Genomic DNA, 14,432 nt, shown 5'->3' with positions numbered 1-14,432 from the left:
TGATTTCCCTACTAGATGAAAGATTCCTGAGGATGGGCCATGTTCACCACTGAACCCCTAACATCCTGAAAAGAGCCTGGCCCATAATAGGTGCTCAGTGTCAAGTTTGAGAATGGTTGAAGTGGGAAAGTGGGTTGCTGGTGAGCGGGATTTCTGTACAGCCTTGGCGTGGAAGTGATTGCTGAGGACCTACTAAAGGCCTGCAACCATGTTGGGCAGTACTAGTATTCAGGAGATTATCAGGAAATGTCTGATCAAATGAGTCGCTTTTTGATCTGATTGATGAAGCCAGAATCTTTTGAATTTGAAATGTCATTTCTTTCTGCAGCCTAAGGAGTCCCCTCTTCATTTAGCTGTTATCAACAACCATATCACAGTGGTAAACAGCTTAAGTGCACAGCATGATATTGACATCTTAAATCAGGTAAGCCAGGCAAATCGGAACCTAGAGAGTCTATTTTCTTGTTTCAACTCAGCATGTGTTTAGGGGTAGTTTTTTTTTTTTTTTTTTGCAGTACGCGGGCCTCTCACTGCTGTGGCCTCTCCCGTTGCAGAGCACAGGCTCTGGACGCGCAGTCTCAGCGGCCATGGCTCACGGGCCCAGCCGCTCTGCGGCATGTGGGATCTTCCCAGACCGGGGCATGAACCCGTGTCCCCTGTATCGGCCGGCAGACTCAACCACTGTGCCACCAGGGAAGCCCTAGGGGTAGTTTTGATCAAGTTCAAGGTGCTCTAAAGATTCCTGGGAAGAATATGCACATTCATATTTTTATCCTTTTGCTTCTGTAAACCCCCACTCCCACTTGCACACACATATTTTGTCTTTTTCAAACGCACAACTGGGATTCAGCCAATGCGTTATTAAACTGTTCACATTTAACAGGCCCAGTACTTCTGATAGATAAACAGTAGCCTAGAGGTAAATTGCCGGCGGCTATTTAAATCAAAAGCTACCCCCCACCAGTGTGAAATGTTGTAATTGGCAGGGAGTCCTTCTCCACAAGAAAGGAAGCTTTGTTTCTATATTATAGACAATAAATGTATCTTCTTTTTGCCCAAAGGCAAAAGAGACCTCCTGGCATTTTTAAAAAAATCACCATGAATTCAGACCACTGGAGCAGAATCAAATGCCGCATAAAAGGCATCCATCACTGACAGGAAATGGAAATGCTGAGGTGGAAGAATTAAAAGGATGGGGGTGGGTGCTGTCTGAGCCAGGGCCTGCTCTGGGAAGGGCTACCCTCTTCCAGAGGTCAGGAGTGGGAAGGAAAACTCTCGGGAGAGGGCCTTTGCCAGAGTCCTGAGGACAGATGAGCGTCTGGACTCCTCCCTCCTTCCTGGCTGCCCCTTCCCAGGTGAGGGAGCAGCCACATGCGGTGGGCATGCGTGTCCTAACCCACTGTGTCATCCTCGGTTTCCTCATCTGTGAAACCAGAGCACTGACTCAGATCTCTGAAGTCTGCTCCAACTCCAGCCTGTGAGGTCCCTGGTGCCCTGAGCTGAATGGGGACTTAACTCCCTGTCTGTCCCTTCCTTCCCCAGAGACCGTCCTCCTCCCTGGTCTTTTACTATCCCAAAAGTTTGAGGGAAGAAAATCTCTCATTATTAAACATACATATGTATTCAACTATGTTAATGCCCCACATCTTTCCTCATGGGCAGGGTCATTGCTCTACACATGGACAGAACACCCAAGTGATTCTGGCTTCACCAGAATTGGCTAGATCCACTCCAGTGAAGGAGGCATGCTAGGCTGCCACCCAATTATAGAACTAGACTTTATCATTTATGGTTTTTGTTAGACCAGGAATACACACAATGTATAAAAGTAAGAAAACATAAATAAGCTAAAAAATTAAAATTTGTTTATAATCCCCCCAAAGAAAGAGAACTCTGTTAACATTTTGGTGCATTTCCTGCCTTCTAGACTTCTAGCAGTTTTGCCACAGGGAGATTTTATGGGTATTTGATGTATGACACTTGTGTCTCTGTTCCATGTTGTTGTAGACTTTTGATAGGTCTGTCAGTGTAAGTTCGATGTCATGGATAATGAGCCCCCAGAGGGGCACATTGCCACCTAAAAGTGGGTCTTTAGTAAATGCTTGTTGATATTAATTATGTTAACATCCCAAGCAGGTTGGCCATATGCTCTTAGTAGCAAGAGTCCTGGGCTAGATGCTACTGCCCAGCTGTGTGGCCCTTGGGAAGTTGCTACCTCTCTCTGGCTTAGGAGTTGGGCTAGATTATAACCAATGTTCCTTTCTGTGCTAAAATTTTAGAATTGTCTTCACATCAGCATTCCTTTCAGTGGGAGGTTAAGATGGGTGATTTTCTTGTGATTTCATATATTTCTCTGAAGCATTCTTACCCTTTTCATGGGAATGTGGTTATTCAAGAAAGAAATTAGAAGTCTTGCACTCCTTTATACACTATAATGTAGGAAACTTACAAAATAGAGAAAAGCATCGAGAAGCCAATAAAAATAAGCTCTAATCCCTCCGTCTAGACATTATTTTTCTTAACATCACCAATGCATTTCCTTCTTTCCCTCTATTTTTTTCTGTAAATTGAGCTCAGCTAGATAGTGTTATTTGCTAAGGTTTTTAATGTTGTATCATAAGCATTTTTCATTTTTAAAAATCTCTGAAATTATTTTTTATTGTGGCAAAACAAACATAACATAAAATTTACCATTGTAACCATATAAGTGTACAATTCAGTGGCATTAAGTACACTGACAATGTGCATAACTCTCACACCATCCATCTCCAGAACTTTATCTTCCCAGACTGAAACTCCATACTCATTGAACAATAACTCCTCATTCCCTCCTCCCCCTTCTCCTGGAAACCACCATTTCACTTTGTCTCTATGAACTTGACTACTCTAGGTATCCCATATTGAAATCATTAAAAAAAATCATTTGTGATGGTTGCCTACTATTCCAATATGTGGATATACCGTAATTTATCTCATGAGTTTCTTTACTAAACATGTAAATTCCTTTCAATTTTTCGTTGTTATAAATAACACTGCAATGAATGTCTCCTGTACCTGTTTAAAAATATGTGACCTTATCTATTTTCCCTTACGCCTGTGTAGGACACCTTTGCTTTTTCTCTTTGTCTTTTTACTATGCAAGTTTTTTCTCTCCTTAACATGCTTGGATTACATTTTTGAACTTTCTCATGTCAGAGGTCGCAAACTCCTTTGCATGTAGCTGCTGATCTTGGAAATGTGGAACTGGTGGAAACCCTGCGGAAGGTGGGCGGTGACCTAAGGTTGTTGACAAGGTGAGTTCATGGGCTTCACTGTGTTTAGCTGAGCTGCTTGCTAGCAGAGTCCTCCCTGCTGGCTGTAAGCCTTGAGAGGTAGTATTACCACATCCTTTGTGAGATGGACACAAATTGGAGAGACCTTGTATCTTGATAGTAACATCCCAATTTTAATTGAGATAAGTTGGTAAGAATTTTTACTCTCAACAGTAAAATATACATTTAAAAAATTCAAATTATTTATTTTTTGAAAAGATGATAGATTCACATGGTTCAAGAATTTAAAAATTAGTAAAGGTTTTACAGTAAAAATTTCCCATCTACCGCGTCCCTATTTGTCTGGCTCTCATACTATCCTTGCCATACATACCCATTATTGTAAGTTTCTTTTGTTCTTGCCAGGATTTCTTTATGCATATAACAGCAAACATAAATATATTATACTCTTATTCCACTCCTCCATCCTTTATACACAACTGTGGATACCTATACATATTGTCCTACATTTAGCTTTTTTCCCTTACCAGTATAAAGCAAAGATCATTCCGTATAAGTACATGGAAAGTTTCTTCTATTTTATACAGCTACATAATAGACTGTGGTGTGGATGTATCATAATTTGTTTAGTTCTCAACTGATGGGCATATAAGTTGTCCTTAAGCTTTTGCTATTATAAATAGAACTGCAATAAATAAATTTATATGTGTCTAAACTTGTTTTTTAAATTTATTTTAAAATTTTTAATTGTTGTAAAATACACACAATATAAAATGTACCATCTTGACCATTTTTTTTTCTTTATTTAATTTATTCATTTCCTACTTTTTTTTTTTGGCTGTGCTGCATGGCTTGCGGGATCTTAGTTCCCCAACCAGGGATTGAACCCACACCCTTGGCAGTGAAAGCTCGGAGTCTAACCACTGGACTGCCAGGGAATTCCCATAACCATTTTTAAATGTCCATTTCTGTAGTGTTAAGAATATTCACTTTGTTATACAACCAATCTCCAGAACTCATTCATCTTGCAAAACTGAAGCTCTATGAACAACAACATTCATCTCCTCCTCCCTCAGCCCCGTTCCACTTCCTGTCTCTGTGAATTTGACTACTCTGGGTACGTCATGTAGGTGGAATGGTACAGTATTTTTCCTTTTGGGACTGTGTCCTCAAGGCTCAACCAAGTTGCAGCATGTGTTAGAATTTTCTTCCTTTTTAAGGCTGAATACTATTCCCTTGTATGTATATGCCACATTTTGTTTATCTGATCATGCATGGATAGACATTTGGGTTGCTTGCACCCTTAGGCCATTGTGTAGGTGTGTTTTTAAAGACAGACAGCTTTGTTTCTTTCACGTGCCGCAATTCTGCAGGCTCAGCCATGGCAGGGTTGGGGTTCCAGCTTTACTGAAAGGTGTAGAAGAAAACACTGTGTGGCCCCCCTGGCTAAGTACTCACTCACATCTTAGCTCAATCCTCCCATCTCCTTTGTGAGGCTGCCGAAATTATCCCAGTTTATAAGAGAAGATTTGATGACATCGGGGCCATTGTAAGAAGCAGAGCTGAGCTTCAAAGCTAAGGCTACTGGCTGCTTGGCTGCCCAGCACTTCCAGAAGTTGCAGTTTTTCCTTCCTGGTCTTCGCCCTCACTAGTCATCAGCTCAGTGCATCCCTCACTCCCAGTGCAAGCCTGCGTCCTCCCTAGTCTATTTCAGAATCACACATTGCATGTTTGTGGGATCTCAAGTAGTGATATGTTATTTTACTTGTCTCTGTCAGTTTTCTTTTTCTGATCATGAAAGTAATACAATTTGGAAAACATAGAAAAGCATAGGGGAGGAAAACACCCATCACCCATATTTCCATCACTTAGGTGGAATTCCACCAGTAGTGACTCACTAACTTCTGTTAACATTTGGCGTTAGTATTAACATTTAGCATTTGTAGCTAAATGTTAATAGCTTCCTGTGCTTTCTTTTATTCTACTTTGTCAGTAACACTTAACACCTCCAGGGCAGTCTGGTGAGTAGAGAATCTAAAGCATTGGGCAGGGAACTTATGTTGGGCCCCCACTGCAAGTGGACTGGATATTCCAGTGAACACGTCTGTGCTACAGCTTGATTCTGTTTTCAGAACAAAAGCCACAGTTTCCTGGGCCTCACAGTCTGATTTCCCAGATTTGCTTTCTCCTCCTCCCTCTTTTCTCATCGCGTCTGGTGCCTCGCTGGCACCCAGGACATATGTAATTAATGAATAAAAACTATCTTTTCTGCCTGTTCCCACAATTTTTTACCAAAGATAAGTGACTGTTTCTAAGACTGAATTAAGGTCTGCTCTGGATGGAAAAAAAGGAGCCAAGTTTTGGTATAAAGTTGACTTTCCCTGTCCTCTCAGCCTGTGGCATCACGAAGCTCTCCGAGGGCCACCCGCCCTCAACAGCACAAGTATTTGGATTTCTACTCCAGCTATACTCCCTGCGAAGGTTTTCCTATGAGCTTGAAACCTCTGGCTCCCAGAATGCTGCCTTCCCCAAATAGGCTAATTATGGTGGTTCAGATGGCTTTACAAGCCAGAATTTGGATGGCATACAATTAGAGGCTTGCTAAATGCCTGCAAAATGCAGTTCTTCCTAATTTCATTACTGTCTCTTTTGATTGGACGCTGATTACTTTCAGCTCTAATTTTCAGGCTCACCTGGGTCTCAGTTCCGGGACTAGCAGACAAATCATTTGAATTGGTGGCAGTTGCGTTTCACAAATACTCAGCCTTGTGAGATAATTATCAGGATAAGTTTCTGGATCTCTAAGCATAGAAACATGGGTTTCTGAGGCTGGAACTTCTTCCGAGGTTACTTTTGACCATTCATTTAAATTATCTTCGGGATCCCTGAGCAGATTTTTCATGGGGCATGTGGAAAACAAATGAGGGACCACCATCTTTTGCTTGGGAAAAATGTGTAGATGTATAGCATGCGTTCTGCACAAAATCTAGGGGACACTGCTTGCAAAGCTGTATGCTGTAGCTTTGAACTATATCCATCTTGACCAAGGTACGTCATTTGTAACTTGTAATAAGGTACCATATGGGCGCCAGGCCATTCATGTTCCAATTTATGTCTAGAACAGCCTTTATTGCTCATTCCATTTGGTTAAGATTCCAACCCCAACCCCTCATCTTTGGTTAGAGGTGGTATGATATAATAGGAAAAAGTTCTGGATAGGAGACCCGTGAGCTGAATTCTGTATTATGTAGTGTTACTGTTGTTGATTGTATTCTGCATAAGATCCATCCCTTTTCTGTTTTATTACTCTGCCCTCCTGAACACATGGCTTTCACTTCCTGATCTAAAGTGGCTGTTCAGGCTCCTACCATCATGCCAGCATTCCACTGGGGGAGGAGGAAACTTTGAAGTCTCTTTTAAAGAAACTTCCCAAAAGTTGCATGTGTTGCTTCCATTTACATACCGTTGGCCAGAACTTAGTTCACATACCCAAGGGTAAGGGAGACTAGGAAATGTTCGGGGTGGCCAAGTGCCCAGCTAAAATCAGGAGGTCTCTTTTAGAAGAAAAACGCTATTTGTGGTGGGTGGGGCATGGGACACTGACTAAAGGCTCTGCCACAGGTGGAGTCAGACTCTGGAGGAGAAAAACGTATGATTACGTTATTTGCTGAGGACTTCACAGTGCAGTGAGCCAGGGAGACCACTGCCGGTCTTGGAGAAATGCTTGGGTTCTCATTGATAGGGCAAGTGTAGAACGTTACCTGTTGATGTTGGGTCCCTAAGCCCAAATCCTTCCCCCTGCCCCATTGACACAGCACCTGACACTATCAATATCTAGCATCTCTTAGACGATTACCACACACAGCCCTAGACTGTGCCACACACAGTCCTAAGGACCCTATACGAGTTATCACACTTGCCCCTCACCACCACTCAGAGGGGTAGTTATTGAGACCTAGGGAAGCTGAGGACTGGCTCAAATTTGCCCTGCAAGGAAGCAGTAGGATCAGGATTTGAATCCAGGACCCCTTGTTCCAAAGCTAGAGCTCCTAACCAGTAGGCCGCATTGCCTGACTCTTTGATTTTTGACTTTTTAGCAAGGGAAGACTGCCCTGGCCTTGCCTCCAGGAGCAACTGCAGCCTCATCGTGGGCACGCTCATTAAAGCCGAGAGGTGCTACGCCTGGAGAGAGGTAAGGAAGGCCGAATTCAGCTCAGTGAGGGCTCTTCTGAAGCCCCCTCTTCTTACAGGGCAGGCTGGGGTCTGTGTACAGACCCTGTGGGCAGGGCCCTGTGGGCAGGCTGGGGTCTGTGTACAGACCCTGTGGGCAGGGCCCTGGTTAGTGTGTTATTAGCTGTCCCTTCTGTCCTGTGCTGTCCAATTTGCGGCGTGAACAGCTGCCTCTCTTCCTCTCCATCCTTTGTCAGCTCCAGTGGTTGGAACTGAAGTGTGTAGAGCTCCATTGGGCCAAGCAGGCCAGTCCACGTTGGCTCTAAGGAGCCTGGCATGCGTGCTCCAGGTGGTTGGTTGCTGGCTGTGCCTGCTGTCACGGAGTCTCTGGCTATGGTCCCTTCTGGAAGCTCCCAGACTCGCATTCTACTGAGTGGTAAGGAAGTTCATATTTGGGGTTTTGCAGTTTTCCACATACCGCTGTGCCGGCTACTCAGCACTCAAGTATTCTCCGATGGTCACAAAAACCTTATTCATCTTCAGAATACAAAAGCTTGTCTCCAAGACATTCCTTCCGTCTTCTTTCATCAGTACGCCCTCTGATAGCTGCCGCTCATGGAGCTTCTCAGTAGAATGCCCTCCCCTCCAAGATTCAAGTCTATGCCCTCAGGCAGGAGTTTCATCACCAAACACCACCCTCTGCTGCTGTCCTAGACTTGAATGTCCACTCTGGTCCAACAGGCTGGAGCCAGAATTTAGGTCCTAGTCCCTCACATGTCTACCCCTGAGGAGCCTTAAGCCCAGACTGATGTCTAATTTGCCAATCCTGAGAAATGTCCCTTAAATCCTTAAGGGGCATTGATTTGCCTCCTTGCTCGCAATGCAGTACCGTTTATTTTGGGGTTTTTTGTTTGTTTTTTTGCGGTATGCGGGCCTCTCACTGTTGTGGCCTCTCCCGTTGTAGAGCACAGGCTCCGGACGTGCAGGCTCAGCGGTCATGGCTCAGGGGCCCAGCCGCTCCGCGGCATGTGGGATCTTCCCGGACCGGGGCACAAACCCGTGTCCCCTGCATCGGCAGGCGGACTCTCAACCACTGCGCCACCAGGGAAGCCCCCGCAGTACTGTTTAATTGGCTCAGTAGTCCTGGTATATGGGGATCAGTTTAAAGGCCATACTATCCTCCCCCGACTTTTCTTATTTGCCTGTAGGACAAAACAAAACAAAATAACATTTGACAATTAGAATTCTGTTTAATCGCTCTCCTTCCTGCTCTGATTTCTAGTCTCTCTTCTTTTTCCTCTTCCTCTTTGTCCTAGCCTCATTCTCGTTTTCTTAGATCATCACTGTATTTTATTGAGGATGACTTTCCCAAGTTCCGTCTTTGTTTCCACATTTTCTTTAAAAATAGGAATATTCATTGCTTCTATTTTTAATTCCTCTTAGCATTTTTAGATTCTTTTTCCTAGATGAGAATAAATTATTTTTTCCACCAGATGAATAAGCCCTCTTTCCTAACAAGTCTTAAGGTGTGAGAGTTGGAAGAACTTTGAAAATCATAAATAATGCATACATATAGCTGAAGTAGACCCCCAGAAATGCTAAGACTTGTTAACCCTGGTGACAACTGGGACCCTGAGGTCTGGAGTGGGAAGAAGACTTGTTTTTTTCATATAGAGCCTTAAAAAATTTTTTTAACCAAATATATTTATTGTTATTTATTATTTAAAATTCCCTTTGTTATTAAACAAGTTTATATCTTGGCCTAATATAAAATGGTTCCTAATGAAAAGATTAAAAAGATGGTTGGCATTTCCTCTCTCATATCCATTTACCCATTTACCTAACCACCTAATCATCTATCATTAAATTCAGTGGTTCAGGGCTTCCTTGGTGGCGCAGTGGTTAAGAATCTGCCTGCCAATGCAGGGGACACGGGTTCGAGCCCTGGTCCGGGAAGATCCCACATGCCGCGGAGCAACTAAGCCCGTGCGCCACAGCCTGTGCTCTAGAGCTCGCAAGCCACAACTACTGAGCCTGCGTGCCACAGCTACTGAAGCCCGCATGCCTAGAGCCCGTCCCAGACCAAGCGCTTTGCAGTGTGTTAAAAATGTTATCCCTGGGCTTCCCTGGTGGCGCAGTGGTTAAGAATCTGCCTGCCAATGCAGGGGACACGGGTTCGAGCCCTGGTCCGGGAAGATCCCACATGCCGCGGAGCAACTAAGCCCGTGCGCCACAACTACTGAGCCTGTGCTCTAGAGCCAGTGAGCCACAACTGCTGAGCCCGCATGCCACAACTACTGAAGCCCACGTGCCTAGAGCCCGTGCTCCGCAACAAGAGAAGTCACCACAGTGAGAAGCCCACGCACTGCAATGAAGAGTAGCCCCTGCTCACTGCAACTAGAGAAAGCCGGCACGCAGCAACAAAAGACCCAATGCAGCCTAAATAAATAAACAGATAAATAAATAAGTAAATTTATATTAAAAAAATAAATTCAATGGTTCAGAGGTAGATGGGGGCTTCCTAAAATCGTGGCTTATGCTATTTTAATTTCCTCCAGTTCTGGCTTATGTTATTCCTGCAAATAGGTCAGTGCTTTGCATACAAGTTATTAATGCTTCCACTGACTGTTGAAAAAGACCTGGGCTTTCCAAATCCCTGGCCCTTCCTGTGGAAGCCTGAAGGACTGCCCAGCCCAATCCTGGAATGCACAAAGCAGGCATGTTTTTCAAAGAAATAAAAATGCTGTAATGCGGAGTTGAAAGCAGAGGCATTTTGTAGTCTTCCCTTTAAATTGGTGGTGCTTGGGGTTTTGATCTTCTTGGATTTAACATTTTCAGGAGATGGAACGAGGAGAAAAGGAAAAAGGGCAGTGCCCACAACTCCTAAGTTTCTGGATCTCCCACCCTCGGCCTTACCTCTTTTAGGATTTCCTGGGAGCCAGGCACTGTGGGAGTAGAGCAAGGCTGGGGTGAAGAAGACCCTGAAAGGGACTTCCCTGGTGGCGCAGTGGTTAAGAATCTGCCTGCCAATGCAGGGGACACGGGTTCGAGCCCTGGTCCGGGAAGATCCCACATGCCGCGGAGCAACTAAGCCCGTGTGCCACAACTACTGAGCCCACGTGCCTAGAGCTTGTGCTCCGCAACAATAGAAGCCACCACAGTGAGAAGCCCGCACACCACAACAAAGAGTAGCTCCTGCTCGCCGCAACTAGAGAAAGCCCCTGCACAGCAATGAAGATCCAATGCAGCCAATAAATAGATTAATTAATTAAAAAAAAAAAAGAAAGCTGGAGTCTGTCTGACACAGGAAATGTGAGGGATTTTGCCATGCTGTATCGCATGCCTCTATCCCAGCCTGCTTACCACCCCAAAAGAAAACAGAGGATGTATGCTGACTACAGAAATGTCACCACAAATGCGTCTTTAAAGGCGTTACTTTAACTCTATGGGTTACATCTGAAAAAATATATACGTGTGTACTCTGAAATAAGGCAATCAGCAGAAAATGTCTGAATTCATATGATACAATTACCTTCAATCTAGGAGCATTGTGAGAACATCAAGGACCCATCAACCAGCTTTACTCTGATGTTCAAGCAAGATCACAGTCAGGAGACCAGGCACATTCGCAGTCTCCTCTGGCTTACTGTCCTGGCTTACTGTCAGCTGAAGACCAACAAGTGGCAGAGGCTAGCCCGTTTGTGGAACTTTACAGATGCCCGGATCAGAGCCATCGAGGAGCAGTGGTCAGGTCAACATGGCCCAGGAGATGTGGGCATGAGGCATTCGGTATTAGGAAGAGCCATCCTTACTGGTGCCCATCTTCCAAGTGGGTGTCCAGTGCTCTTGATAAGCAACAGACTGCAGGGGCCCAGGAGTGGGGACAGTTAGCTTAGGACCACAGAGGTGATTGGGAACCTTGCAGACTGCTAGTACTCATGGGAATCTGCAGTAGACTGAAGTTTGCAAAGGATGATTACTTTTATTGAGCCATATTGAAAAGGTGGCATTTAGCCTAGAAGGAAATTAAGGTTCCCAACTGAATTGGGCACGAAGGAAGCAAGGATTTAACAGTTGACTTGTCACTGGGAAGCCACCTGATTTCTGGAGTTCCTTGAGATCATCCTGGGGTGAATGGATTCATTCCCTAACAACAGGCTCACTATTTAGGGCTTCCACACCAGGAAGGAATCCCTTAAACCAGGCCTGGGGCAAGGGGTTCTTGTAGGTCATGGCCTTGGTGAGACCAGGTGTCCCATGAGAGACGTGTGGGATAGAGACCCATGGCTCTCTTGGTTAGAGGATTCCAAGCCATGGAATCATTTCAGCCAGACTCCAGATGTCAGAATTAGTGAGGTCGGAGTCCTTAGCTTTGCTTTTTTATGATTTGACCCAAACCTAGGAAATACAGAAAGCTTGTTTGCATTATCAACTAATTAGCTTTAAAAACAAAGAAGCAAAGACTTTTCTTGGCAAAACTTTTTATTCAGAGCACTGTCCTTACGTGGCTGTAATGAGATGTGAACGAGTCCCATGCTCAGGGGGTGATCGCATTATTGATTGCTGGGGATTGGGGATAGCAGAACCACAGCCCATGGGCACATGCTACTTATACCACACACAAGTAAATTATGACACTTTTATTGCTAATTCTAAGGATACATTTTCACGTGAAAAAATGGAAGATAATGCATTGAAAATGTTGAATATTGACTACAGTTTCTAAAACGTTTTCTTTTTTATTGTTAAGATTTCTTCTTGTTGCTAATTAGGCGCATAGTGTTCTGTGAAGTCTTTAGGAAAATGGAGTTGCCTTCTGGAAATTTCTCTTGACCTAAAAAATTGATTTGGAAATGTAGTGTGCTTTCAGAGTACTTGCCATCAGGATAAGGGGAGTTTTGATGTGTTTCATTCACACATTACGAAGTGCCTAGAGTGTGTTTCGCTGTGCCAGGGGAAGCATACATCAGCTCTGTAAGCCATGTTGCATGTTTAATGGAATTGATAATCTAGTTGGCATGATAATAGTAACATTCACAATCCAATTACATTTGTAACCCTGGGTTATGCTACTGGCACAATGGAGTTGGTGGGCTTTTGAGCAAAGGAATGACACGTTGGTGATGGTATTTAAGAAAAATTAGTCTGGCAGCGGCAAGATTTAAGAAAGGAACTGGATTCGCCTAGGAGCACTTCTTTTTTTTTAAAATTTATTTATTTATTCGGCTGCGCCGGGTCTTTGTTGCTGCATGCGGGATCTCTGTGGCCAAGTGCAGGCTATTTAGTTGTGGCATGTGGGCTCTTTAGTTGCAGCTTGTGGGATCTAGTTCCCTGACCAGGGGTCGAACCTAGGCCCCCTGCACTGGAAGCGCAGAGTCTTAACCACTGGACCACGAGGGAAGTCCCTAGGAGTACATTCTTCATGCATATAGTTTGTTCTCCCTGAAACGCCTGCCCCTCTAACAGTCTGTGCAGCGGATTTCCTCCCCAGAGCTGAGGCCCTCCTCATCTCAGCATCTGGCAGAGCTAGGAACCTGGCACGGGTTTGTAACTGTGACCTCCAGCCGCGAGTGACCACGGTTCCCATCTCCATATCCCAGCACTTACCCGAACACCTCTCAGGGGTTAGGCGTCTAGTGAGATCTGCCCAGTGAAGAGCCCTGGCCTGGCCGGGGGTTGCAGACTTCTACCAGAGGAGTTTCCTGGAAGCTGGACCGGCAGGTGGGTGCATGCTGGCTGCTTAGGGTGTGGTTCATGGGCGGCAGCAGCAGCAGGACCTGGGAGCTTACTCACCTGCAGATCCTCACCCCAGACTGACTGAACCAGCATCTTCACTCTAACAAGACCCTCAGGTGAATTGCGCATCTTAAGTTTGAGAAGTGCTAGCCTCTAGCAGTGCCACCTGAACGTTGAAGAAAAGCTCCACATCTCTTTAAGATTGTCCCTCCCCTCTCTCATCCTCAGCTTTCGTCTGTGTTAAGCACAGCAGGTGCGTGGCAAGTGCTGAGAGACTCCAAACTCTGGTTCCCCTAGAAGTACCAGTGAGGTGACTGGAAGGGCTTTCATCCACTGGGCTTCTTATCTCACAGCTGCCAGAGGAGGAATGAACATGCAACCACAGCCATATGGAACTTGCGTTAGAACTGAGTTCACAGTAAGGAGGTGTCAGCATCTGCCCTTCGTGCTTGCCACGGGAGAGGAGAGCTTCCGTGAACACGGCCACGGGGCTCTGCTCATCTGGCTGCACGGGGCCCTGGTGATACAGGCCACGCCGGTCAAGCACCTGTACGAAGAGCTGCTGTGCGCGGGTGAGTTACAGTTTTCAACAGATAGGAACTCCCGCTCTCTTAAAATGGTAGGGGACGGTCGGCACAAGTTCTTCCCTGAGCCACAGCAGTCCCAGCTTGGTGTCAGAACATGCAGCTTCTCCTTTGGTGACTTAATCAGCACTGGTCCCGTTGTTAGCCTGGTGGTTCTCAGTGTCATTCCCCTGCTGGGCATTTGAAAAGTGCAGGAGTTTCTTTTGTGTGTGTGCATGTGTGGGAGGGGTGTGGGTGGGAGGAGGGCAGCAGGAGTGCTGAACCATCTTACAGGACAGTGCTCTACAACTAAGAATTGTCTTGCTCAACATGCCTGTTCCTCTTGGGAACTCTGTGAGTTAGTATGTTTGAAAAAGTTACTTCTACACTGAGAGAAAAGAGCAGACAGGCAATTCTTTTGCCAGCTGGGATTACTGCTAAAAATCACTCTGCCAAAGACCATACTGTCAGGGAAGATGCTTTGAAAACTTATCACCATTATTTTCGCTGGTGCAGTTTTACCTGAAACTGAGAACATAAATGCACATCACGTCACGGATCCGATACTCAGTTTCAAGCAGTGGTAGGTACGAGGAATAGTGTGCATGGATTATGCCTACCTTCCATGACATTATCCTCCTAGCTCTGGGTTTGTTCCCTCAATTTTGAACTTATTCACGTCTATGAAAGA

At 45.0% G+C, this 14,432-nt stretch overlaps 1 protein-coding gene across 1 annotated transcript in view; it reads left to right on the top strand.

Annotated features, from left to right (window-relative positions):
• ANKDD1B (ankyrin repeat and death domain containing 1B) overlaps window positions 1-13,947 on the top strand; it is a 56,447-nt gene extending 42,500 nt beyond the window's left edge. Inside the window, 6 exon segments of the mRNA XM_007461614.1 lie at window positions 329-424; window positions 3,196-3,297; window positions 7,370-7,388; window positions 7,391-7,464; window positions 10,986-11,213; window positions 13,642-13,947. Of these exon segments, the coding sequence (XP_007461676.1) occupies window positions 329-424; window positions 3,196-3,297; window positions 7,370-7,388; window positions 7,391-7,464; window positions 10,986-11,213; window positions 13,642-13,947 (825 nt within the window).
• Window positions 13,948-14,432: the final 485 nt, after the last annotated feature.

The sequence above is a fragment of the Lipotes vexillifer genome, unplaced genomic scaffold (genome assembly GCF_000442215.2).
Source record: "Lipotes vexillifer unplaced genomic scaffold, Lipotes_vexillifer_v1.1 scaffold779, whole genome shotgun sequence".
NCBI lineage: Eukaryota > Metazoa > Chordata > Mammalia > Artiodactyla > Lipotidae > Lipotes > Lipotes vexillifer.
The sequence above is the reverse complement of the archived record's forward strand: the minus strand, read 5'-3'. Positions and strand labels throughout refer to the sequence as shown.